The sequence below is a fragment of the Taudactylus pleione genome, unplaced genomic scaffold, assembly GCF_031769625.1.
Source record: "Taudactylus pleione unplaced genomic scaffold, aTauple2 ptg000066l, whole genome shotgun sequence".
Classification (NCBI taxonomy): domain Eukaryota; kingdom Metazoa; phylum Chordata; class Amphibia; order Anura; family Myobatrachidae; genus Taudactylus; species Taudactylus pleione.
The window spans coordinates 17,813,227-17,840,504 of NW_028284468.1; the positions used below are offsets into that span (position 1 = coordinate 17,813,227).

The 27,278-nt window shown below is 43.6% G+C and overlaps 1 protein-coding gene across 2 annotated transcripts in view; it reads right to left on the minus strand.

The window, feature by feature from the left end:
• Positions 1-27,278, minus strand: part of RHBDF1 (rhomboid 5 homolog 1) — a 188,714-nt gene that overhangs the window by 43,563 nt on the left and 117,873 nt on the right. For both annotated transcript variants that reach the window (XM_088466712.1, XM_088466713.1), the window contains 2 exons: positions 26,976-27,087; positions 17,584-17,658 (listed from right to left, as the gene is read on the minus strand). In XM_088466712.1, the coding sequence (XP_088322838.1) occupies positions 17,584-17,658; positions 26,976-27,087 (187 nt within the window). The remainder of the gene's footprint in view (positions 1-17,583; positions 17,659-26,975; positions 27,088-27,278) is intronic.

Here is a 27,278-nt window from a genome sequence, read left to right on the forward strand (position 1 = left end):
ATAGTTCACGTTGGAGTTTAAAAATAAATAAAATTGCCTGGAAATCTTCTTTAGCAGAACATGCTATATTTGCCATTTCAAGAAGGGTTACTTTATTTTGAACGGTTGGGATGCCGTCGGTCAGAATACCGACAGTGGCAACCCGACAGTCAGAATCCAGACCCAACTAGGTACAGTAAGTACCCTAACCCTCCCCCCCGAGCCTAACCCTCCAACCCCACAGCCTAACCATAACCACCACCCCCCCGCAAACTAACCCTCCCCCCTGCAGCCTAACCTTAACCTAACCCTTCTCCTAGTGCCTAACCCTAACCCTACCCCCTTGCAGTACATGTACTAGGCTTTGGAGAGAGCTAAAGGATAGAGAGATAAAGTACCAACCAATCAGCTCCTAACTGTAATTTTTCATACACAGCCTGTAAAATGACAGTTAGGAGCTGATTGCTTGGTATGTTACCTCTCTCCACTTTATCTCTCTCCAAGGCTAAGTACATCTCCCCCCCAAACCCTAATACTTAACGTCGGCATCCCGGAGGGGAGAATTCTGGCGCAGGCATTCCGGCGCCGGTATTCTGAGCACCGCCAGTATAGTAACTACATCCCATTTTGAACACACGATTTTTACAGTACAGAAATATTACGGGGGAATTGGGGTCCTGCAATCAAACAATCTAATGATATTCTCCCTTTTAGTTCTTTTACTCTGAGTGAGGAAAGTAAAGAACTCTATGATTGATAGAAAAAATTGTATAGGTTAGTTATAAACAGAAAAGATAAATATGTAAAGGTAGCGAAAAATAAGTTTTTAAGATTCCTGTGCTTCACACTACACACATGAACATGACAGTCAGAAGCAGCAGTAACACTCTACAATATGATCAGTGTATGGCTGTGATGAATTTCAATAAACACAATGTCTGCCATGTATGCAATATAAGTCACCTCAGCATGTTATGTTTATAGCTGGTATGGAGTGTGTGTGGTGTCTGGCAGTAGCTGGAAGGGATGAAAGCCGGTAAGCAATGACTCCTGCCTCCTAAGGTCACACAAAACAGCTCTATAAGGAGTATGTTCCTGTGTTCCACTTACATTTATGAACTGTATATGTAACTCTCAAAAATACATTAAAGCAATATTCTTTTAGGCTCTAAAAGCGATTCCCCCTTTATAATATCCTCCTTTCCCAATGAAAATATTTTGGTGGGGGTCCTTCTCTGCTCTATTTAGATAGGGCCCAGTACTTTCATGTATACTCGGCCTCTGCCTTTAACCTTTGACACTGGTCAACTCTCCTTGGCAGAGAAATACCAGACAGCAGCCATTTTTAATTTCAGCTTCTGTGTCAGATCTCTACTGACAGTGATGTAGTTCTCAAGACGATCGGTAGAGGTGAGTGCCAGGACCCTGCTAAATTAAGTGAATGCTGGGGATATCATGGGACCACCACATCAATAGGCATTCCTTAATTTTTTATAATATATACTGTATACATATATATCATTCAAAAAAAGGAGCTGTGACTGTGATCTATTTCAGGTGAGTTGATTGATTAAAGATGGGGGTTGGTACATATAGATGTCTAGGATGCTGGATCAGTTATGCTCCTGATGACGGTGAATATACACCGAAACAGCTGTCGAGCTGGTTCAGTTTATATGGGGGAACCATGTTGATAAGTATTGGTCTCTCTTTGCCACTACAAATGATATGCCCAGGGCTGTCTTAACAGCAGTGTGGGCCCTGGGCAAAGCAATGCATTAGGGCCCCTACCCACCCATTCACAGGAAAAAAAATTAAATAGTCAATCAAATTAAATCTTTAGATCTAGTTTACCACCTGTATAACAATGTATAAACATTTTCATTAACTCAGCTCTCACACAGATCCAGATGGTGAAGGCATTATCATTAAGGCATTCTCATTCTTATAGCTGCAATAATACCATATCACACTTTGATATGGCATTATCATATCATAGTACGATAGGGATCTGTATGAATGACCGCCGGACCTATGCCCGGCGGTTCAAATCTCGACACTAGAACACTGGCAGGACTGAAAATCCCAATTGGTAAGTATAGTAACTACACCTAACGCTATCCCCCCCCTAACCCTAACCCTCCCTTAGGGGTGCCTAACCCCAACCTCCCCCCTAGTACCTAACACCAACCCCCCATTCCCCTAGCCTAACCCTAACCCTCCCTGGGGAAGTCTAACCCTAAGTCCCCCCGGGAGCCTTGAAACGTAACCCCTTTTACGGTGGGTGTGGGTGCACTTGTGGCTGGGTCTGGAGTCGCCAGGACAGAGGTAGCGGCTGGCAGAGGAGTCTCCTGAGGAGACCGGGATGGGTCCTCCAGGCCCAGGACTTCAGTCTACGCGGCAGTGGCTGAGCAGCACACACAGCAGCAGCTCTCAAGGTAAGACAACGCCCAAACTGCCCGGCCTGGGCGGAGCTGCTGCTGCTCATCAACCAATCAGCAGTCGTCTCTCACATGACAGAGACGCTGTCTGACTAGTCTGAAGCTGGTGGATGTAGTGGAACTGGGACTGAGGTGAGTATTCGTCACTCGGAGGGGGGGGGCTTGAGTACTCGTCACCGGGGGAGGGGAACGGAATACAGTCCACCGGCGAGTGGCTATTGAAAATATCAAATTTACCAACTGGCAGCGGCTACAGGGGGGCTGGTTGGTGGGCCCCTAGAAGCTTCGGGCCTTTGGGCAACTGCCCAACAAGCCCAATGGAAGAGACAACCCTGGATATGCCTCATTATGCTGTTATGCTGAAACGCTGCTGCTATGATATTATATATTGCCGTGTTTAACTGGCTTCCATCACTCTTTTGCACTTTGGATTGCACTTTATGGGTCTGTGTTTTTATTTTTATTTTTTTAAATAAGGTAATTTTTTATTGAAAATTTTTCACTAAACAAAACATACAAACAAATAAAGAAAAGAAAAGAAAAACGTTAACAAAATAGCTTCATCATAAAGTTACAGACTTGCTTAATATACATTGTTCCATTGTCTAAGACATTGAATTAAATATCATATTAGCAAACGGTCCTCTTGTGGTTATTCTGCATTAGCATTAGGGTATATCCTTTGTTTCCATATATATTGCTCAAATCACTAGATATATAATATATAAAATCAACACATAAAAGAAAAATAAAGAATAAAGAATATAGAGTAACATATATTATAGGTGCACAAACAGGATATTAAGTACACATCTATAGCAATTATTTCAACCTGGAGCCAACCAGTCACAGCCCGACTCCAATCAATAGGTTTATATGTCCACCTCTGCCCCATTCATTCTATCCAATCTTGAATGGCACCATCTATCCCATTTATCGTGGTATTTATCCATAGCATTACGGGATTTAAACATATATCTTTCATGTCTAACCACATCGTTTACCAACGCTCTCCATTTATGCAAAACAGAGAAATCAGTTGTAAACCATGTGCGGGCCACAATCACTTTAGCCATTGTGGAGAGACACATAACATATCGATAAAGCACTAAAGAGTGTGTTTCTTCCAAATCGAGCCCAAATAAACAAATTGCAGGACTAAGACCTGGTAAAGAGGGTTCTGTAACTAAGATATTTCTCCATATCTATTTCCAGAATTCATAAACTAGGGGACAGTCCCATAATAAATGCCAGAAACCAGCATTCTCTTCCCGACATCTTGGACAAAATGAGTCCACTCTAAGTCCAGCTCGGTGTAAAGAGGCAGGTGTACGGTATACTCTGTGTATTACATAATAATGTACCTGTTGATACCTAACACATGGTGTAGTGTATTTGATTGAGCTTAGTATCTGTAGCCAGTGTTCATCGGAGATAGGACCGACATCCACTTTCCATTTCAATCTAAGAGGAGTAAGCAACTCTAAATTTAATGTATCATTAAGGGTCGCATAATAAATGACAACTTACTCCTAGACCCCAAAGCAGAAAGTAGAGACTTAACAGGAGATGGGGATAATGTAGGAGCAACACTATCAAACTGTGCCTGTACAGCATGTCGCAATTGTAGATACCTAAATAAGGCTGTATTGGGAATATCGAATTCGGTTTGTAATTGTGAAAATGATTTAAGATATCCATTCTCATATATCTGGCCAATAGTTTTAACGCCTTTCAGAAGCCACATATTATCAGAAGATAATTTAAACAATTCAGCATAAGAGCTGTTAAACCAGAGGGGGGAATCAGTGTCCACCTCAGACCACAAATATAAAGTATGAGCATAACGCCAAATCACCATGTCCTGACGCAGTAGAGGGGGCAATCCAGAGGTGGGCATAATAGACAACAAAAATAATAAAGGGGTAAGAAAAGATCCCACTCGTTCAGCCAAGAAACCCTGTAATGTCAAACTAGGGGGACCAGATATCTATTCAGACAGATGCACTAGTTGGGTAGCTATATAATAAAACCGAAGGTTAGGAAGGCTCAGAAGTTTTATTTTTACAAAGGGTTTTAATGGATACTCGAGCAGGGCTGCAACCCCAAATAAAGGATATAAGAATACTGTCAATGGTATTAAACTGGTAAATAAACTGGAGAATAGGTAAATAAACTGGAGAATGCTGTAAAATTTATAAATATTTGGGCTGGATAGACATTTTAAATAAATTTATATGCCCCAATACTGACAAAGGTAATTTTTTCCAGACATGGATTTTCGCTTTAAAATTTGTGGTTAAGGGATCTATATTTTGTGAGATATAGTCTGATGCCAACGGCGTAATCCATACACCCAGATATTTGAATTTTATGGTCCACTGCAGGGGACAAGGCAATTGCTCCTGTTCAGGGATGCATCCCGATATGGGAAATATATTAGAATTATCCCAATTAATATGTAATCCTGAAAAATCTCCAAACACACTAATAATGAGTGAAACTGATTCCAACAAACTCCCATGATCCTCTAGGAAAAGGAGCATATCGTCCGCATATAGGGCCACAATGTCTTCAGCCATACCGGACTTAATCCCTCGTACATCAGGGTCCGCCCGGTGCATACAGGCTAGTGGCTCAATGGCCATAGCAAAGAGGGCAGGTGACAATGGGCACCCCTGACGAGTCCCTCTCATTAAAGGAAATGTAGCTGACATGTGCCCAGTTACAGATACCCTAGCCGCCGGAGAAGAGTACAAAAGTTGAATCCACTTTATAAAACGGGGACCAAAGGCAAACTTGTGAAGCACTGCCCATAGATAACCCCATTCCACTGAGTCGAAGGCCTTGGCGGTGCCCAAAGACACCACCACTGCCTCCTCCCCAATCAGATCTCTCCTCTGTAAATGGTAGAACAATCTACGAAGATTTTGAACCGTAGACTTCCCCGGCAAGAACCCACTCTGCTCAGGGTGTATAAGTGAAATAATAACTAAATTTAGACGTGTGGCTAGTATTTTAGCTAATATTTTGGCATCTGTAGTTAGTAATGAAATAGGACGATAGGATTCAGAAAGAGTGGGGTCCCTTCCTGGCTTAGCTAATACAACAATAATAGCCTCACACATAGAGGGAGGAAGAGATCCGAATTCAAATAACGAATTAAATAAATTTAATAAATAGGGGATAAAAAAATCTTTACATTTCCTATACACCTCCACAGGAATCCAATCAGTTTTGTTTTTTTTACCATAAATATGGATTATATATCATTTTGGATGTGCTGGCTCCTTGTTTTGAATTTTGTAACATGATTATGTGCTTTGGTAATGTATGAAAGCAAATGACAATCAGCAATTTGCTCCCAAACACTGGAAAATGGACAAAAACTGTTGTTTGAACAAATTGTTTAGATCAAACATTTGACAAACTTGTCTGATCGACCATTTTCATCTGTTTTGTGGCATTTAGGAGCATATTGCTGATCATCTGTTACTTCCATACGTTACCAGATTTTCATTCCAACCAATCAACTAGTTGGCTGGTTGGACAGATAATCTTTAGATGTGTGGCCAGTTTAAGCGTTGCAGTTAGTCTAATCCTTCATATATATATAGTAATTTTACACTCAGAAAATATACAAACAATTGACCTACTATGGGTTAAATGTAACTAGAAGTACAGATCAGGCATTTCTGGTGTGACAGCTTAGGGAAATAAAAGTAACTTTTAAAGAACTTAAGAATGTGAAGGATAGTTTTAGAGTCATAGGATAATATCACAGTGAAGATAAGCTGCAGCTGAACACAGCACAAAGTAATCCATCTTGGTGCCATTTGTGATGTATTTACATATTGTGTGTGAAAAGTACGGTTACACTTATCTGGAGAAGGACACCTATATCTTGTGCTTTTCAGCTGGTGATTCAAAATTTTGCTTCTCCAACAAGAAAATATATTAGTCGCTTGGACTTTGAACGTGTAGTACATGTATGGAATTTCCAAAGCTAGTGATACCCAACCTGTGTGATCCAACATATTTGTGTGTCACAGACCTGGGCTGGACGAGAATTTACAACAATATGCAGTGGTTATTATAGGTGATGTACATTTTAATAAAAAATTAAATAAAATACTAGGGAGGCTTGCTTTGCTTTTATTATTTAATAAACTACCATATTCACAAGGGTCTAGTAGAAAACATAACTGATGAAAGTCATTCTGAAACAGTGGGCCTGATTCTGAGGTTGGAGTAAAGCACACAACCATGCTGCACTGCAGGTGGGGCAGATTTACAATGTGCAGAGAAATTTAGATATGAGGGGAGAGTGTCCAAACTCAAATCTAAATGACAGTGTAAATATAAAGCTGTCCAGCATTTGTGGGCTACATGCAAAAGCAGCCCATGCAGTGCAACATGGTTTGTTCCAATTGAAAATGCACAAAATCATGTTTCTAAGTATGCTAGTCCCAGTAATATTACCGCACTGACAACAGCTTTGATGGGAGTGGGTTTTGAGACTTTTTTGCTATGCTTCTCTGCATCTACAGATTGCATCATATTCTTGTAGAATCTAGGAAATGTTCTTAGCTAATCTCCATAAGAAGAGAAAAGCTATGGAACTGATTGGTGAAAATACGTCCATGAGAGATTTCTCTAGTATGCCTGTCAGTGGTCATGGCAAAAACTCTAAGAAGCAGTTGGTAAATGTGGGAATATAAACAGCAAAAGCAATTACATATGTGTCCTCATAAACCCAGCCTAAATACGCCACACGGTGCAAGATCCCAAGTGAGCCACCAGGTCCCATGCAAATCAGTTAGCGCAGAGAATGGTTTGCGTGTCCTTTTCGCCCGAAAATTCATCTTTGGGCCGTATTCAATTAGAAGCGAAAATCTGTTTTCCGCTGAAAAGTATCGCGGATCGGGGCTTTTCGCGTGGTCGGAACTTATCTCCAAATTAAATTCCAGCCGGTTTTCGCTTGCGCGGAAAGTCAATGCAATGTAATAGGCGAAAAAAATTCGCCTAAGAATAGCAGGAGAAAAGAAGTGCAACATTTTTATTTTAGGGTGCAAACGTGTGGAAACCACTCAGAACCCTTGGGCAGCCCAACTCCTCGGGGATCCCGGCCTGGGCTGACTAGTGGTCAGGGGTAATGTTTCGGCCGGGGAACCCAGTTATAGGGTTTCCCTGGCTGTGAGATTACCCCCCTGCTAGATAGGGTCCGGTGCTGGTTATGGAAATTACAAGAGAACTCTACGCTTTTTTCCCCCTGTAATGCAAGAACCAGGACCGGCTCAGAGCCTGGTTCTGGTTGCGCTAAGTACAGGGGAAACCTACGCATTTTTCGCCCTTTATTTACACAACCAGGACTGGCTATGAAACGTCCGGCTCTGGTTGTGCTTAGATGGGGGAATCCCATGTCATTTTTTTATTTTTAATTGACACTTAACAAGCTTTTTACACTAAGATACATGCATGCAACTCACTGATGTATGCATGCATCTGTGTCAAATAGAACTGCTTATGCTCAAATTGAAAGCATGAAGCTCTTCTATTAATTTGGGGATTTGCAGTTCGATTTTGAGTTCGTTTTACTTTCGGTTTAAAAATCGAATGTTAGTAAATGAAAGGATCCTATATTCTTCTATGGGAAAACATTGATGTTTTTCAGAAATTCGATTTTGAATTAAATAAATTTTTCTGTTCGATTTGACATTCGATTTGGGCTTTAGTAAATGCCCTCTAAGAAAATCGAACCAAAATCGAATGGCAAATAGAACAGAAAACAAAATCGAATCTTTGTAAATATACCCCCCAGACTCAGTCGCGCACAGATATACGAATGTCACATATCAAACTAATCAGCACAGTCTGGTGAAGCGGTTTGTCACATCCATTTCAGACTAAAACACATTTTCAGTTAAAGAAGACGCAAACAATTGTCGCAAGACGAGTCAGCCCCTCTTGGCAAGCCAGATCTCATGCGAGTCTGCTAGCACCGGGCCTCTTTTGGGTTCCGGACTATAGACAGTATTTAGTTAGACAATGTCTAGATAGACACCAGATGTTAGACAGTTAATAGTTAGACAAGGATAAAAGTTCAACACAGACAAAAGTCAGACACACTAACGTTAGACATGTAAAAAGTTAGACACGTAAAAAGTTTGACAGGTACAAAAAATCGACAGGGTCAAAAGTTCGACATGAAAAAGATCGACAAAAAAATGGTCAACGCATTTTTTTTTTTTAGGTTTAGGGTTAGGTTTAGGGTTAGCACTTACTGGAGGGTTAGGGTTAGGCACTTACCCAGACGGTTAGGATTAGGCACCAGGAGGGAGGGTTAGGGTTAGGCACCAAGGGGAGGGTTAGGGTGAAGATTAGGACTAAAAAACAAAACAAAAATTGTCAAACATTTTTGTGTCGACCATTATCATGTTGAACTTTTGACCCTGTCGACCTTTTGTACCTGTAAAACTTTTTACATGTCTAACTTTAATGTGTCTGACTTTTGTTTGTGTTTAACTGTTTTCCCTGTCTAACTATTGACTGTCTAACATCTGATGTCTATCTAGACATTGTCTAACTAATTACTGTCTATCTCTTATACCACACCCGCCTCTTTTTGCCTGAAAATGCATCTTAGTTGCAATGTGATGCGACTTGGATACACCAGAAGACTGCACTGAATAATTTTATATGTGACACTTCTATACGGTGATAAGGTACCAGCCAATCAGCTCATAACTGCCATGTCACAGGCTGTGTTTGAAAAATGACAGTTAGGAGCTGATTGGCTGGTACCTTATCACCGTTCACTTTATCTCATAACAAAGCTTAGTAAATAGACCCCTAAATCTGTATACAAAATTCTGCAATGCAGCAGCCGCAACTTTTTTCCACGCCATATTCCGTGCTTCATATACAGTCACACACAGATATACAAGTGTCGCATATCAAATTAAATGTTTAGGTCCTTCAGGTCATTTGGCATACCATGCCTAAAATAAACAAAATTGTCATTTAAAAAATACCCCGTCAATCCCTCTACAATTTGTGGTCCATGCCCATCCCGTCCTCATCAAGCTAATTGTATAGCAGTGTTCCACACAGTGATTGAAGGAAAAGTCACTTGGTGATCCGTGTGTAAAAAATGATCAATTTGAAGCAGCAACTCATTGTAATTTGTTCTGGCTTTTTGGATAAAGAGTCATACTTCCACATAAACTAAAACAAATGTATTTTCATTGCATTATATTGTACAGTGCTAATTTCCTGCAAAAGGTGACAACAATGTGGAAACGTTTTTAGAGAATAGTGATCTTGGAGAATAAAATATTAGTTGAAATGTTGATACTTCCTCTTCCAAGACCACCAAAACAGAGGTCACATTGTAAAAATACAAAATACATATCAGATTTTAAAAGCATGCTTATATACAGTAATTTACTCCCACTGTATCCACATGAATTCAAGGTGGCAAACTCCCAGATCTTTCCACCAAGACAAACAGCTATTATGATGAACTTTAAATCAATTCCTCAACTTAACTGTAACTATTCCAGCTACTGTCTACAACAAACCAAGGAAACAGTGAAGAATACCACACGGATCACTTGAGGACACATTTAATACAACGTTCCAATTCATTTCACATGTTTACTGTTACACAGTAAAACAGATTATGTAAAATTCAGACAACTAACAACATGGTGTGGTGGATGGATGTGAGCTACGCTCCTTTCTAGCTGGTGGGGTGTGTAGGGGTCATGCTGCCGCTGGTGGGAGTGGGGATTTCTAAATTCTACTGTAAGTTTTGCAAACAAATTATGTACTTTTATTGAAAAATGTTTAATACACACATACAAAACACAAACAGTAATAAAGACATTAAAGATAACACAAGCAATAGCAATATTACAAGCCTATGCATACAAAGTAAGGACCAGATTTGTCAACAGTATGCATTACAGGTGCTGGACAGAAAGACTAAAATACATACAAATAGAACAAAGCGTACCAGAGAGCGAGAGAAGTAATAGTACAAAGTGAATTGACCTAGCAGGGGAATACACCCACAGGCAGAGCATGCTGAGAGGTTTGTCAAGAAGAGCATAACCTGACACACTTTAGTGGACACCCACATTAGTTTTTAAAAGTGAAATTGGAAAACAGGGAGCATTTTGAAATTGTAAATCAGGAGCATTTTTAGGGGTGGGGTACACAAACCAAGAGCTGAGGAGAGGAGGAGGCTGGCAGCAAGATAACAGATAGCATGTGAGCGGAGCTGCTGTGGCTGGGCATACAAAGCAGTTCTCTCTGTAATCTGTACCCAGGGCACACAGAGCTCTGTTGATCAGAGCTCTCTCTGTCTGAGGCGCTGCAGTGAGTGTTCCACCTCTTTTTGGGTACTCAGAACCCCGCCATATATAGTAATAGTACTAAAATGCGGCAGATACATAAAAATATTTGTTATGGTAATGGCGTAGACTAAAACATGGAGTAGATGGTTTCCATAGTAAAAAGATAGTATAAGTAAATTAACATAGATTATAAAATTATAAACATAATCCTCCGCTCTCGGATCCTAACCCTAACCCATCCACTGTCTAACCCTATCCCCCACAATCCGTGAAGAATGTCAACATTTCACGTCAACATTCTGCAGATGTCGATAGGTTCCATGTCGACAGTTCAACAATGTCACCATAACTGTGGTATCAACATTATGCTTGTTGACATAGTAAATATCGACATAATGACTGCATCTCGCTTCAACTACTTAAAAGATATATAAAACACAATGAAAACCATATCAATACCATATATAAATATGCAATATGAACAATTGAGGCACTAATGTTTCATAAGCTAGTAAGAAAGGCTTACACATAGGAAAGCAGAGATGACATACAGTATGTGTTTAAAGGTTACTAAAAAAGTCACTTAAATAACATTTCCATTAAAGGGAAAGTAGAAATCATAAAGCATTTCCCAATAAAGAAGAAAGCAGAACGTTCATATGTTGTGGTTAAAAAGGGACTTAATCACTGGGCAAACGGAATGGGATTGAAATACCGGCGGCTGTTTAGCCACTGGTTTAAATCCCGACTGCACAAGCCTGACAGGAGGATATCCCGTCAGGGGCTGGTAACTATTCTAACCCTCCCCTCTCCTCCCCCTAACCCTCCCTTGGTGGTGCCTAATCCTAAAACTCCAGAGCTGGAGCCTAACCCTAAGTACTCCCGGCGCGTGCGTAATTTTGACACCCCTTCCCGCAACCTAAACTTCCCGGAGGGGTGCCTAATCCTAACCTCCCCCCAGTGGCGCCTAACCCTAACCCCCCCTTCCCCTAGCTTAACCCTAACCCTCCCCGGGGGGTGCCTAACCCTAAATCCCCCCAGGGGTAGTTATACCTAACCCTCCCCGCGCAGCTGACAGTTAAGACGCGCCAGACTTACCTCGATCGGTCCAGCGTCTGTCTGTCTTCCAGTGTCGGGATTAAGATAGGAGTCGGTATTTCAATGCCTATCTTATGTCATGTGTTGGGCTTTAGGCGTCGGTATTTAGACCGACGGCATTCAGTCTGCCGGTCTAATAACTGCCTTCCGGGCAAACAATGGTCTTCCTTTCATGCAAAAAAATGCTACAGATGTGCCTCCATACTCCATGCGACGCAAGAATCCTGGCATGAATGAGCTACCAGGTTCCATGAGCTGAGGTCCCGGCTCAGCTGAGCGTCTTTTTCACCCGAAAATGCGTCTTAGTTGCAAACGGATGCAACGAACCACTTCACAAGACTGATTCATTTGATGTGACACTTGTATATCTGCGTGTGACAGAGGGCCTGATTCAGAGACGGACGCTCTGAAAGAGCGCTCGATCTGAATCAGGGCGTTTTTGTTTTTGATTTGGAGCGGCCTCCTGGCCGCTCGCATAGCTGTGGATGACCACCCACAGCTATAGCGAGCGGCCAGGTTAATGGCCGCGATGGTCAAAGACCATCGCGACCATCGGGCTTGCGACGTGACCCTTCAGCACTAACAGAATCGGAAGCTCTCCCACTGACATCACTGGTGATGTCAGTGGGGCCGCCCCCAAACGGCAAGCGTTCCGTTGGGAACGCCTCCGTTTGGCCGGCCACACCCCCGGCCCGCCCACCAAACGGGGCGAGCTGTCACTCACCATCGACAGCTCGCCCCTTTGGTGCGAGACCCGGAGCGACGGAGCACCCGTCGCTAGCCGAGTCTCGCGCATGCCCAGTGGGCAAACATCGACCCGGTTGCGAGCGCTCAGCGCTTGTGACCGGGTCTGAATCAGGCCCTGAGTCTGTATACAAAGCAACGGAACTTGCCATGGAAAAAAGCAGCGGCCGCTGCATCGTAGCACTTTGTATGTAGATTCAGACTCAGTTTCACACAGATATACAAATTAATAAGTGTAGTCTTGCACAAGTAAAGTTAGACAGGACCTAGCACCGAAAAGGGATATTTGGCGCAACTGCAGCAATTGTGTATGAGGGCATATTTGTAATTTATTTTTGTATTCGTTTATTGAATAGAGTTAACAATACAATGAGTTAAAAGATTGTCATAGTGTAAAATATTGGTATCGAACATATACAAAACAAACAATCAACAATTGTCAGAACAGACACGGTTATTCAGTGAGCCATAACCATTTGTAGAACGGGCATGGTGAATCAGGAAAAGAGACCAATAAAAAATGGAACTTAAGGAAATGTAAAAAGGGGAGGGGGGAGAGGTATTAAACAATAGAAAGGATGGTCAGAGAGAGAGAAAGTGGGACAGGGAAAATTGGGAGGGAGCGAGTCGGGGAAGAAGACAGAGAAAAGAGAAGAGGCAGAGAAAAAAAGAAAAGAGAACAACAATATATATTTATGTATAGTTGCAGAAGGAAGAGTCAGGCCTGGGAGTGGTGACTTTTGATAGGTATACTAGGGGTACCATATGGCATGGACATTCTGGACATTATTGTTCTGTAGGCTGGTGATATATTCCATTTTTGCTATGAACCAAATTCTATTCAGAAGCTCCTGATGGCTGGGAGTGCATGGTACTTTCCAGATACGGGCAATTTGATATTTGGCTGCGCAGGAGATGAATAACTAGTTTATTTGAGGTATTGGAGATGGAATCAATTGGAGCACAGAGTAGAAGATTAGCTGGGGTGAGAGAAGTCGGGATGGTAGTAATTTGGCATAGTATAGTGCGGACCATATTCCAAAATGGGACAATTAAAGGGCAAGTCCACCAGGTATGAAAATTTTTTCCCAATTGGCCGCAACCTCTCCAGCAGGAACTGGAAGAGCTGGGATAGATCCGGTGTAAACATTCTGGCACAAAGTACCATCTGGTATACACCTTGTAGGAGTTCTCGCCAATGGCCACGCTGATAAAGCATTTTGAGATGGCTAAGTGTATAGCATCCCACGTTTCTTCTCCAAGGGAGAGGCCAAGATCCAATTCCCAAGCCTGCTTGTGCGTTTCAAGTGGAGGAGACTCCAATGCCAATATGGAGTGATATAGGTGCGAGATAGCCCCTTTGTCGTTAGGTCTGTAGATGCATAATCTCTCCATGGGAGTGTGATTTCGAGGGGAGCGGGCGGGGAGGTTGAGGTGGTAAAATGGCAGATTTGTAGATATTGATAATGGAGTTCATTGGGATTCTGTGCTTGTCTTGAATGTACGCGAAGGACCTAGGGGAAGATGCTTCAACTACATAGTGAAACCTTGTGACACCTGCTGATATCCACGGATAGGCCATTGTATGGGATAGACCTGGGGGGAATGTAGGATTACTCCAAATGGGGGTGAGCGGGGAAGGGTGTGGCATATCTGTAATTTCATCTGATGAGTTGTCCCGAGATCAAATGCAAGTACGTGTGATGAAAAGTTCCTTTATCATAGCATCTGCATGAAGCACTCCTGTACTTAGAAAAGTAGAAATCCAGGGGGAGAGGTAGGGGTTGCGAGTCTTGCCTCCTGGGAGGTAAATACATACAGTTTTCGGGAGGAGGCTTGGTCCAATGTATTCTGAGTAGTGGGTTTTGTCTAGTTGTAGAGTATGTATTTACATAAAATATGATAATGTGATGGAAGACACGATAGGAAACCCGTTTGTGAAAATCTTGAGTCTGGCCCTGCATTGTCACTTGGGCCCTGATTCAGAGGCACTCGCTATTTGCGAGTGCTCGCTCTGAATTCGGGCGGTCCGTTTTTTTTGTTTCACCGGCCTCCAAGCCGCTCACTAAGTGGGCGGCCTGGCGATGATCGAGACCTTTGTGGTAGGGTCTCATCCACCGCAAGCCCCAGTGATCTTCCTGCTCTAATAGAGCAGGATGTTCACTACTGACATCACTGGTGATGTCAGTAGGGCCGCCCACAAATGGCAGGCGTTCCTTCAGGAACGCCTCCGTTTGTCCAGCCACCCCCCCTGCACGCCTACAAAGCGGGGCGAGCTGTCAATCACAATCGACAGCCGCCCCGTCTTGTAGTGAGTCCCACAGCAAGTGAAAATTTACTCACTACGGGGCTCGCGCACGTGCAGTGAGAAGGCCGCAAGTGCGCACTGCCCGGTCATCGACCCGCTTGCAAGCACTATGCGCTCGCGAGCGGGTCTGAATCAGGCCCTTAGTACATGTTCTATGACAGCTAAGGATAAATCATAGGTATTGGGAGCAGGGGAAAGGAATAGCACTCTTTTAGCTGAGACTAATTTGAGATGAGGGTGGGGAATGTCACATGGGCTTGACCCCGCCATTGGTCAGTGATTTTTACAGAAAAACACCAGAATGACTTCCCTCAAATTGGGACTAACTTACTGATGGCAGGACAGGTCCCTGAAACCTCTCCTGCCTAAATTTGATGATGTGTAGTTAAGACTTATCAGAAAGCCTGGGAGGAATCGCAAGGCAAAAAAACAACAGTAGCTAGATGTACCCATGACAAATCTTCAAACCCAACAAGTATGTGTGGTGTTGTCTGTTATATAGGAGCCTCACACCACTATTCTGTGCTGCTGGGGGATCTGCTTCTTGCACTAGTTTACTCCCTGACTGTGGCCTTTGGTTTGTCTCCTCACATAATAAGATTGCTGCTGTCTATCTCCACTAACACACATCACAGGTCACAGCCTCACAATATATCAGCACACTCACCAGTGGCGTAATTAGGGCAGGGCCACCAGGCCTCGTGCCCTGGGCGCCGTGGGACTGGTGGTACCGGCCCGTCCTAATTAGCCTGTGTAGTGTAGACCGCAGTGAGTGCTGTCGCACTACACATTTACACACACATGTGTGTGTTTCAGCAGCCAATGAGAGTCAGACAGACTCTCATTGGCTGCTGCTGTGCCCACTGCAAGAGCTAGACTGGAGCTCCATTATGAGCTCTGCCTTCCATCTCCTGCAGTGGATGATGGGAGAGACGTCATGATGTCTGTCCCATAATCCATAATGCAGAGCGGGAGGACTGCTGTACAGACGTCGGCGGGAGCAGGAGCCGGAGCGGGGATTCATGTAAGTTTTTTTTTTTATAATAGTGTGCTTGTCTGCACTACTGGGGGCTCTGCATCGAGGGGGGACCTCTACTGGGGGGGCTACTACTGAGGGCACTGCATCGGGGGGGGGGAATACTACTGGGGGCACTGCATAGGGGGGTTACCTCTACTGGGCACTACTACTGGGAGGGACTACTACTTGAAGCTCTGCATCGGAGGGGGGACAACTACTGGGGGCACTACTGCGGGCGGGACTACTACTGGGGGCACTGCATCGGTGGGGACTACTACTGGGCGCACTATATAAAGGGCACTGCATCGGTGGGACCACTACTGGGTGCACTGCATGGGGGGGACTACTACTGGGGGCACTATATAAGGGGCACTGCATAGGGGGGACTACTACTGGGGGGCACTATATAAGGGGATTACTACTGGGGGCACAAGGGGCACTGCACTGGACCACTACTGGGGGCACTGACTAGGGATGATCACTACCGGGGGCACTGAATAAGGGGCACTGGATAGGGGGGATCACTACATGGGGCACTGGATAGGGGGATCACTACAGGGGGCACTGTATAAGGGGCACTGGATAGGGGGATCTCTACTGGGGGCCTGCATAAGGGGGACTACTACTGAGGGCACTGTATAAGGGACACTACTGGGTGCACTGCATAGGGGGGACCACTACATGGAGCACTGCATAAGGGGGATCACTACTGGGGGCACTGTATAAGGGGCACTACTGGGGGCCTGCATAAGGGGGACCACTACCGGGGGGCACTGTATAAAGGAAACTAATGGGGGGCTGCATAAGGGGGACCACTACTGGGGGTACTGTATAAGGGGCATTACTGGGGGCCTGCATAAGGGGGACCACTACTCGGGGCAATGCATAGGGGGGACTGTATAAGGGGCACTGCATTAAGGTGCATATGGAATGGAAAGGAGGGTTCAGAGTGACGAGAAAGGGGTGTGTCATGTTGACATGCCCCATTTTTAAGTGACAACGCCCCGTGTGACCACGCCCATTTTTTCAGCTCGCGCACATAGGGGGAGGGGGGGGCATCTCCATTTTTAGATTTGTCCTGGGCTCTAAATACCTTAGTTAAGCCACTGATAAGACCCCCTCAAACTTGTGGATCGTCTGTGACGACAAGGCAGATGCAAAGTCAGCATGAAAAACAGGATGTGTGCAGCTCTAATCACCTTAGTCAGCCCAGGCTTTTGCACATGAACCACAGGCAGTCAGTGGCAGCTCAGAATCAGTGCAAGCTGGCAGGCAGAGGAGCTCCTGCCCTCAGGATGCACAGGAGATAAATTCTGGTGCACTAAAAGGACCTTTCTCCTGTATTATATGCACAGTAAAGGTTTACATATATCAAGCCACACCCAATAATTATTTCTAAACTATCCATCCCAATTAACAGATTGGTTGAAGTTCCATTATTTCTGGTTACTTGCCCATCACAGCATGATGGCTCTGTAACCGATCACTCTACCAAAGCAGGAGAACACCAAGGGCTCTGTACACTGGGACCTAGTTCTGCTAGTTAGGCATTACCATTGGTATAGGTTTATATTTTATACACCATATAATTCAGGTAATTAAAAGGATAAAATAAACAAAATGATCTCTTACAGAGTTTGGTCCAATCCAGAAGTTTTCTTGTTGTATATTTCTAACATTTTCGTACACACCTTTATTTCGTAGAACCTACAGAGAGAAATATTTAGGTTAACATAACACTTCCATATTATCAGAATTTCTCTAGTCATCAACAACATGTTTACCATCTCTCTAAACATTTCAAATGACCTAGAGAAATTTACAAAATAAGCTTTTTATCTTCTCTTGTATCACCATATGTACAGAAACACATATCTTTCCAAACAAAGATATTCATAAACTGCAATTTGCTATGTGTAGGTATTGGCACGAGAAATTGTTGATAATATAATGATATGATACAGATTTAACAACACAGCTAAGTATATAATTTCAGAGCTTCTAAATTACAGTCCTCAATATTACATTATCAGTTGCAGAATTATTGCCATAGGGCCTGATTCAGCATTGCACGTATGTGCAATGCTGAACGTAGATTACCGATTATCGGGAATCTGCGCGTGTGCAGGACCCATTCAGCGAATGTGCAGTACGGGTCCTGCGTGATCACACGCTGACCCTTCTATGTCTCTGCCTAATTGGCAGGCAGATGCATTTAAGGGGCAGTGTGAGGGCGGCAGGACCCATTTTCCAGGAGTGGCAAGGCCAGGGACAGCGTCTATGGACACAGTTTCCTGACCTCGCAAACTGGCCAGCCTGAGTAAGCCGTCCACCATCGCGACCAATGGTCGCGATGTTGATCCCAGCCTATGATCTTGGTCGCAGTGCTGTGATCGCAAATGCAGCCAGGGGGTCATAAACCTACCGCATTTTCATATTAGCAAGGACAGAACTGTAAAGCTGCCTGCATACAGCTTTGCAATTCCGTCCAAACCTGAATCACCCCCCATAGTGTGCTTTGGGTGCTGTTGTACGTAGCCTCCAAATATGGCAGTAGCGCCACAACACTCCAGCTCCTATAATGTCCTATCAGTACAGCGCATGGGTTACGAAACAGAAATGCGTCATCATTGCACATGCATCAGGCTCTATGTAAGGAGTAGAGAAGAAGCATGTGGAGGTCACAGAACCCGATGGGATGAGATAACACCTTTCGTTCCCTTGTTCATAATTCATGAATTGACTTAATTCTGTCTGATAAATGGACATTAAAACATTCTAAATTAATACCATTACTTGGTCGGACTACACTCCTTTATTGTGGTCTTGGGATCTCCTTCTGGCTACAGTGCTCCTTCACCAATGGCAACTATTACCCATCTCTGAACAGATGTTGATGCCAAACAATCTTTGGATAATAGTGTCTTGTTCTATTTTAATACTAATTCTCCCTCTGATACCTCCATTTTTACATTTTGGTGTGCCCTGTTTCCAATCTCAGTTAGATTTAGAGTCTCCGTTTAAAGATCTTGTAAAGCATAATAAACGTCATCCCTCTAAAATACTGCATAAAGAACTTTCCTCTGTTAGATGTAAATTCCAAAAACTTCCCATGTCCCGCAGTCTCGCTGCCCTTAATAAGCAGCGATGTAAGTTTTATGCTGATAGTAAAAGGATAGGGAAGCTAAACATGTTCTGTCCCCCCACAAGGGACAATTTTAAACCTGCTGAGATTGCTAACAAATTTGCCCATTAATATACTCAACGATATAATCTATTGATCGACCCTTTTGTCCATCAACCCTTAGAGCCCCTCTACTAGGTAGTTTTTGGAAGGACTCACAAACTCTGCTTGTTTGCAGACAACGTTCTCCTTTTTGCTACGGAGCCTCTGACCTCGTTGCCATGCTTACATGAATTACTAAATAGTTATAGTAAGGCCTCTTCTATAAGTGGAATGCTACTAAATCAGATGCATTACCTATTATCCTCCCACAGGCTTGTCTTGTTATGCTCCGTACCAAGTTTCCGTATATATATTTGGCAGTAAACTTTTGTGTCTGGGTATGAAGATCCCTTCTTCTGTTTCTGTGGTGTTTGCTGTAACCCTCCCACCTCTTACTGGCTAGTTACTGGCCTTCACAAAATCTTGGTTTTCCTATGAGGTCTCTTGGCTGGGACGGCTTGCTGCATATAAGATGATGGGAAAAGTATCTAAATAAGTGTCAGGCTTTATTAACCTCTTATGTTTGGAAATATAAATCTGCCAAGATTGCTCGTTCTAGAATGATTATCTGTAAAAAACAAGGTGGGACAACTCTCCTGGACCTTGTTCATTACCACAAAACTTGCTGCAGTGCTGAACTTTGTGATTGGGCGCATCCCCTGGGTGCTAAATGCTGGCGCTGGCTGCCAGTTCATGGATCTTTTGTGGACACCTCCAAGTTCGCCACCTTGCCATCTTGTTGTCCTCTCTACTGTGAGATCATTTTTGCAAATCTGATATAGATTACATTCTCAGCATAAAGATATATTTTTTTCTGCTAAGCTTTCTATTTTAGTGATTTTAAGGTTGATCCCTGACCTGCAGTTAACAACATGGCATATCCTTTTTGGTGGCTTGCTTCACTGTTTTACCTCTCTGCAAAAGTACTCCCTTTCTCTTTAAATATTACCAGATTAGATACTTTTGTAATAGTGTTACCTATCCACTGGGATTGATCCGTGCTCCACCCTTATATCTCTGTTTAACCTTGGGTAATGGAAAGGTCATATTTCTTATTGGTATTGTTATGGGATGTAGTTGGCATCCCGGCGGTCAGGATGCCGGCGGTCAATATCCTGGCCCCAGAAACCCGACAGCAGTCTGAATCCCGGCTCCGGAATCCCGACGGTGAGTATTAGGGTTAGGCACTAGGGGGAGGGTTAGGCTGAGGCTGTGGGGGTTAGGCTTTGGGAGGGGAGGGTTAGGCTGCAGGAAAGGTGGGTTAGGGGTTAGGCAGTAGGAGGAGAGATAGGTTGCAGAAGGGGAGGGTTAGGGTTAGGATGTGGGAGCGGAGGGTTAGGGTTAGACTGTGGGAAAGGTGGGTTAGGGTTAGGGTAAGGGTGAGTATACTTACAAAATTCTGTCAAGATTCTAACTGTCGGGTTGCCGCTGTCGGAATTCTGACTGTCGGCATCCTGACCGCTGGGATCCCGTACCCAACCCATTATTATATAATCCAGTTGTTCCCTTTCGCAAAATCACCTTTCCAGTATCGGTGGGAATTCAATCTGGGACATCCCCTTTCTGATACTCAGTGGGAAATGGTATACGTTATATCCTATCATATTTTGAAATGTTTAAATCAATCTGAGATTTAAATTAAATTGCTGTACAGGTTGTACCTCACTCCTGACCGGTTGTATACTATGTGGCATGCGCAATCTAGGCATTGCTGGTAAAATTGTGGGCCAGATTTTTCATGTATTCTGATCTTGCCCCCCCCCCCCCCCTCCACCCCCGTAACAGGATGTAGCACTTTGGGCAGACGGCACACTTCCCCAAGTTGGCCACATTCTGTCCCAGGGCCCTCCCGCTGCCCTGTCAGTGGCACTGACATTATCAAACTATAACCAGTGTGCCAGGATTCAAGACAGGCTAATAACTGGCTCCGATAATTTAAATATTCCAAAGGTATATATACTGGGAAGTATCAGACCAAGAGGCTTATGTAATAGCTTGCGACTTCCAGCTGCTGTTGGAACTCCTGCCAGCCTTCCCGTCTTTTTAAAGCGGCAATCATTTTGAAGGCAAAACCAAGCTGGTTTTGCCTTTAAAATGATTCCCGCTTTAAAAAGACGGGAAGGCTGGCAAGAAGAGGCTGGAAGTTGCAAGCTATTACATAAGCCCCCAATAATGAATGTATTATCTACATTCTAGAATAATGTGTGTTACTCAGTAAGTCTTATTGAGCTACATTTAAAAAAAAAAATAATAATTCACAAGTTACATTTCCCACCTTTAAGCACAACTTATAGGCAATGACTAGCTAAAAAGCCAGGCAGTGTGATAACTTTACAAGTGAATTTAATGTTTTGCACTGTAAAAGTTTATTATACTGGTTAATTAATGGACTTTGTAAAGAAACAGTAATTCTGCCTCTTTAAAAGAAAAACAACTTTAGTGGAGGTTTGTTTTAGGGGTTATCTGTGCAATATAGTCTGTAATATAATTTTACCAGATATACTCAGAAAATATGGTTGGTGGAAATTAGAGTAGAAACAATGAATGTCACATAGCATGGTAAGAGAACTATTTTCTGCTAGTTGGGAAGAGATAAAAAAAAAAAAAATCCCAGATCTAAGGAGCCGCGATGCCTAGATAACCAGCAGTTACATCAGGGCAACAATAAACATGTCTATCAATATTAGCGTTATCATTTCACTACTTGGCAGACTACTCACAGTGAATACCTAATTTTCTATTAGAAGGAAAGGACATTGAACTGCAGTAGAATTAACAATGTGAGTATGACATAAAATGTGCATGATGTTTATAGTTTCATTTCTTGCTGACTTCGCTTTAACAGTTAAAGTAATAAGTGATGAGAATCCCAGATGCAAACCCATTTGTAATACTCTAAAACAAAACACTATTATTTATTTTATATGAGAATAAAAACTGTGTGTGTCTGTGTAATGACAGTTTTATATAACTTAAGGCAGACCTGAGCCGCATGTGGTCTTCAGTATATCAAATGCTCTGTGGCTGGCACAATTCCTGACAGACTGCATAGACATATTTTTTTATATAAATTGTCCATCAAGCACATGGGTATAACATGTATCTGATCTTCTTCAAGTGAATAATTGGACAGCATTGACATAAGGGATAGATGGGGAAACACTTCCTGTGGGCAGGGCCAGCTCTAGGGGTGTTCGACCAGTGCGGACGCACAGGGGCGCCACCCGTAGAGGGCGGCACCCCTCCCCAGCATCCCGATTTCAGCGGGACAGTACTGTCCCGCTGTTCCACCCGTGGGCCGAAGTGGCCCGCGGGTGGTCAAATCGGGAGGCTGGGGACCCCCACGGCCGCAGCTGTGCGGCGGTGCCGGATCCCCATTCACTGACGGGAGGGTAAAGACTAGTTCCACTTCAGCTATTGTATCTGGAAGTGACGTGCACTGAGGGCGGAAGTGTAGTTTCCTGCCCACACAGTGCACCAAAATAAGAAAGTTAACCCCTTGCGGGCTCGCTTCGCTCGCCACGCTTCGGGAACGGTGGCTCGCTACGCTCGCCACATGGTTATATTCCCCCTCTATGCCCACTTGGATTGTAGGGTATGACGTAGGACACTGCTGATGACGTCATGATCAATCTACGGAAGGGGCTCTAGCTGTTACCCTGACGGGAGAGGGCTGGGGGAAGCCCAGCCAGTGACGGAGTGCTGGGCTTTACCCCCAGCCTGACTTTATTTGGAGTCGTGCCATGTGGGCACACCTCCAAATAACGCCACAAAGGGGCGTGGCCTATGGTAATTAGGCCACACCCCCAAATTCAAAAGAGAGGTTAGGGCGCTCTCTCAAGAGCCGGCACAGGGTGCTCAGAACCCTGGAGCCAGCCCTGCCTGTGGGAGCCCAGATAGGCTGGTGCAGACTGCTGAGATGCACATCTTGTGATAGCAATGAGCATGTTATTCGGTCTAAGATACATGCCCCCCCCCATATGACCAGTGCTCCTCACTCCATTATACAGAGATTTCAGGTGCTATTTGCCAATATATTTAAATTACAATGGGCTCAGTGCTACACACTAGGCAAAAAAATAGTTGTTTATTTTTGTAAAAAAAAAAGCCCCCAAAAAAAGAATACCAAGGAAAGTGATGCACTCAGACCGCACAATGTGGTGCTATCATTATAACATTGGGGCCTGATTTAAATTAGGTCATCATGCCCATTTGTGTTAAGACCTAATCGAGGCTGTGGCATGTGCACATCACATTTAATGTGCATGGCGCTCACCCCATCTCCCACTGCGCATGTCTTGCACATAAGGGGCCTGCTTTAGAAGTGTACACAGTTGCAGTTGAGGTTTTTTTTGCAGTCTTAATATAAGTAATAGCAAATGCTAGTTTCAGCCTTCCCCTTGTGTTCTAGCAAGCGCTGGACTGTGTAAGCCCTGAGACACCCAATTTCCATGTCCGTGGACAGTGTAACTTCGCCAATGCTTCTGAACACTCCACCATCAGCGCACCATTGCGTCCACCATCGACACTTGTTCCAGCCTATGGCTGGTGCAGTGTTTCCTTCTGAACTTCAGTTAAACAAGGCCTTTGTAACTGCGGCTCTGCATTTGGGAACTGACACGCCCGTGACACTCCCATAACATGCCCATGAGGTGCCTCACTTCAAGCAACCTCCCAGACACCACCCAGGAACACCCGCGGTTTTGCCTCACCGGTTGGAATGCTAGCACCTCCTTATGAACCAGGTGAGACTGCCATCTGTACGCTGCAGTTCATCGTGAATGATCTCTGCATACTCTCACATACACTAAGTGCTGCTTTTAAAGCCTTCCTATTTCCAGCTCACCAAGCTAACAGAAAAAGACTGGCTGCAGTAAATATTTCATTCTTGTTGTAAAATGTGACAATATAGAATGGTACTAAGTGAGGGCACTTGACGAATATTGATTAATCCTAAGAATTTAATTTCTGACTCTCCACTCTACAAGCAATGTGATAGGTAATAAGTATTGCTCTGCAGTAAATTGTCAATATGTCTGTTTTAGACTGAGAATCACTGGTAAAGGTGTTGTTAGAAGGAATTATCGTGAACAAAATATAAAAAAACTAATTGAACGCTGTCATTTATTTCATCTGAAAAAAATAAATGTTAATAGCCGTAATATATCAATGGAATCCTTTCTTTTGAAACAATATTTTAGAAGGTTATCAAAATATTGGGGTCTTTAATAGTTATACACAAGAAGATAACAGTGTAAAACAGTCCTGGATTATTATTAAAAAATTTTGTATTAGTCAATTAATTAAAAGTTGTTTTTGGTTATTCTAGAATATATTGAACACAGAATTAGGGCCCTCATTCAGAGCCGCTCGTTAGCGGCAGTACGCTCGTTCCGAGCGATGTTTGCACATCTGCGCATGCGTACGCTTTTTAGTACGCATGCGCGAACCAGTCAGTGCGGTCGAAAATCCTTTGTACGCTATATAGCGAGTGCCTGCTATTTTGAGTGACAGAATGAGGCGTATGTGGGTGGTAACAGGGGAAGGTGCTTGAAAATGGGGAGTGGAGATCCGAACGCAGGCGTGCTTAAAGGTCAAAACGGGCGTTTTATGGGTGTGTATATTTAAAACAGCAGCGTCATTGACCACGTCACTGGGTTATTTTATAGCCAGAACTGCACGCAAATTTGTGGTAGCAAACACCAACCACAAGAATAGCGAGCAGTTCATACGCTGGTCGATGTACTCGATTAATCTAATAAATAGCGGACATGACGTAGGATGCGTGCGGCCAGGGGGCGTTTTTAACAAATAAACGAGCGTATGTTTTGCTCGTTCGTTCAGACTTAGAGGTGTGAACACACTGCAATGTGCGTACGGATCATTTAAATAGCCACCCCTTGTTTTTAAACGAACGACCGCAAATAGCGTGCGGCTCTGAATGAGGGCCTAGATTTTTAGTCATGAGAATAAGGAAACATATTTTTATATTCAAATTAGCAGAAGTGCCCGGCATTGCCTGGATTTAATCTTCACGTTATTAAGTTTTATTATGTGATGTCGTCCAAATCCATCCAGTGGCAGGCCCAGAACAGGCTCCCTGGCGCACTCTGCTGTGAGGTCCGACCGGGACCCCAACCACTCCATTAGGCATACCAGATCAATTGCCACCCCTCTGTGAAATCCCTCCAGTAGAAGGCCCAGAACAGGCTCCCTTGGTCAAAGTTCTTCTGGCGCACTCTGCTGTGATGTCCGACCGGGACCAAAACCACTCCATTCGGCACCCCAGATCAATTGCCACGCCTCTGTGAAGTTTTCATCCAAATCCAGGTTTCATCTTCTGTACACCAATGGGAGATCCAACCAGAACCTCAACCCCCTAGAATGTCTTCTGGGATTCAATGATACTACTCTGTTAAGTTTTCATCCAAATCCATCCAGTGGAAGGCTCCCCGGATCAAAGCTCTGCCCAGCATACACCAACTAGAGGTCCAACCGGGACCTCAACCCATTAGAATGTCTTCTGGGATTCAATGTTACTACTCTGTGAAGTTTTCATCCAAATCCATCCAGTGGAAGGCTTAGTACAGGCTCCCCGGGTCAAAGTTTTGCCCAGTGTACACCAACAGGAAGCCCGACCAGGACCCTAACTCCCCTTAAACCTGACCAGGATTCAACTGGACCACCTCGCGGTGGTTTCATTCCAATAGGTGCAGGGGTGTCCGAATGCATAACCGGACAGACAAACAAACAGACCAATTAATTTTATCTATAAGAATAGCAAGTAGAGCTGCAATTTTTCTATTCTGCAGCCATGTTAGAAGAGAGGAGACACTGATTGACAGGTTTACAGACAGGTTCTGCAGAAGTGCTCTGCATGTATTGGTAGATTTATACACAGTGACAGTGATATCACAGCAACTCTGTCTGCAGTTTCAACTTTTTACCTAGCGTCAGACAAAAATTTCTGAACTAGCTCTGAGTTGGCAGAGATCGGGTCTCATCAATTACTATTATAGTTTGCATTTTATGCCTTCCAGTTGCACTTTGGCAACAAGTGCGGTTCTAGGTGCACTATGCACAATGTAAAAGTGCTATGTGAAATAATAACAGCCCTTTTATCCAGTCATTCTTATGATGAACTCATTAATGAGGCTAAACCAAAAGGTATACCGGGGCAAACCAAAGTATATCATAAAGTATCTGTTAACAACAGTTTTACTATGTGGAAGTCTGCAAACCAAATCCTGAAATCTATGACAACCCTCCCAACATTGTAGGTGACAGTCAAAAGGCTTGGCCAAGCTGCGGGGAGTATGTGGCCGGTCTAATGCTGAATAGGGCTATGTTGCCCATTATAACTCCTCCATCCACCCCTCCACTGCCAAACATATCAGTGTCAGGTGAGTGAGGCACCCACTCACCATAGCCCTGCTACGCCAACTGCCCAGCGATCGGGGCAAATCAGTCCCAATCATGACGGTTGGACTCTCCATCCATTTCAGATGGTGTTAGAGGTCACCTTACCGCCTCTGTACAGTAATGATTATTGTAGTTGTCAGGAAAGGAATCGCAATATAAAGGCTGCTATACAGATTTATTAAATAGAACCACAATTATTAAATTAGCTATGTCAAGTATGTCATCTCGCTCAGTAATGCACAGATGTGGTTATAGCAATATGTACTGGAATTTTTCTGTTTAAATTCCTTTTATTTAATATGTACAAAAAACCCACAATCATCCACATATTAGCACAACAAGTCTTCTAACATGATTTAGTCATATGGTTACTTACAGAGTCTACTGTTTCATGCTGAGAAAATCCAACAGGTGCAATACCATATATGCATACAGCCAAGATTGTGATGAGAAGATGTACAACTGTAATCCAGTAAGTGAAGAATGGCCTGAGTAGAAAGGGAGGTTTATATGAGTAACAAAGCTATACAGCACACACAGAAACATTCTATGGAATTCTAAGGACATTTCCAAGCATGTACTGTAACTGGGCCTGAGACACATGAAAGACCATATATGCAAAAACAAACAAAATGAAAACAAAAAAATTATATGACATTTATTTATTGTCTTAATACCT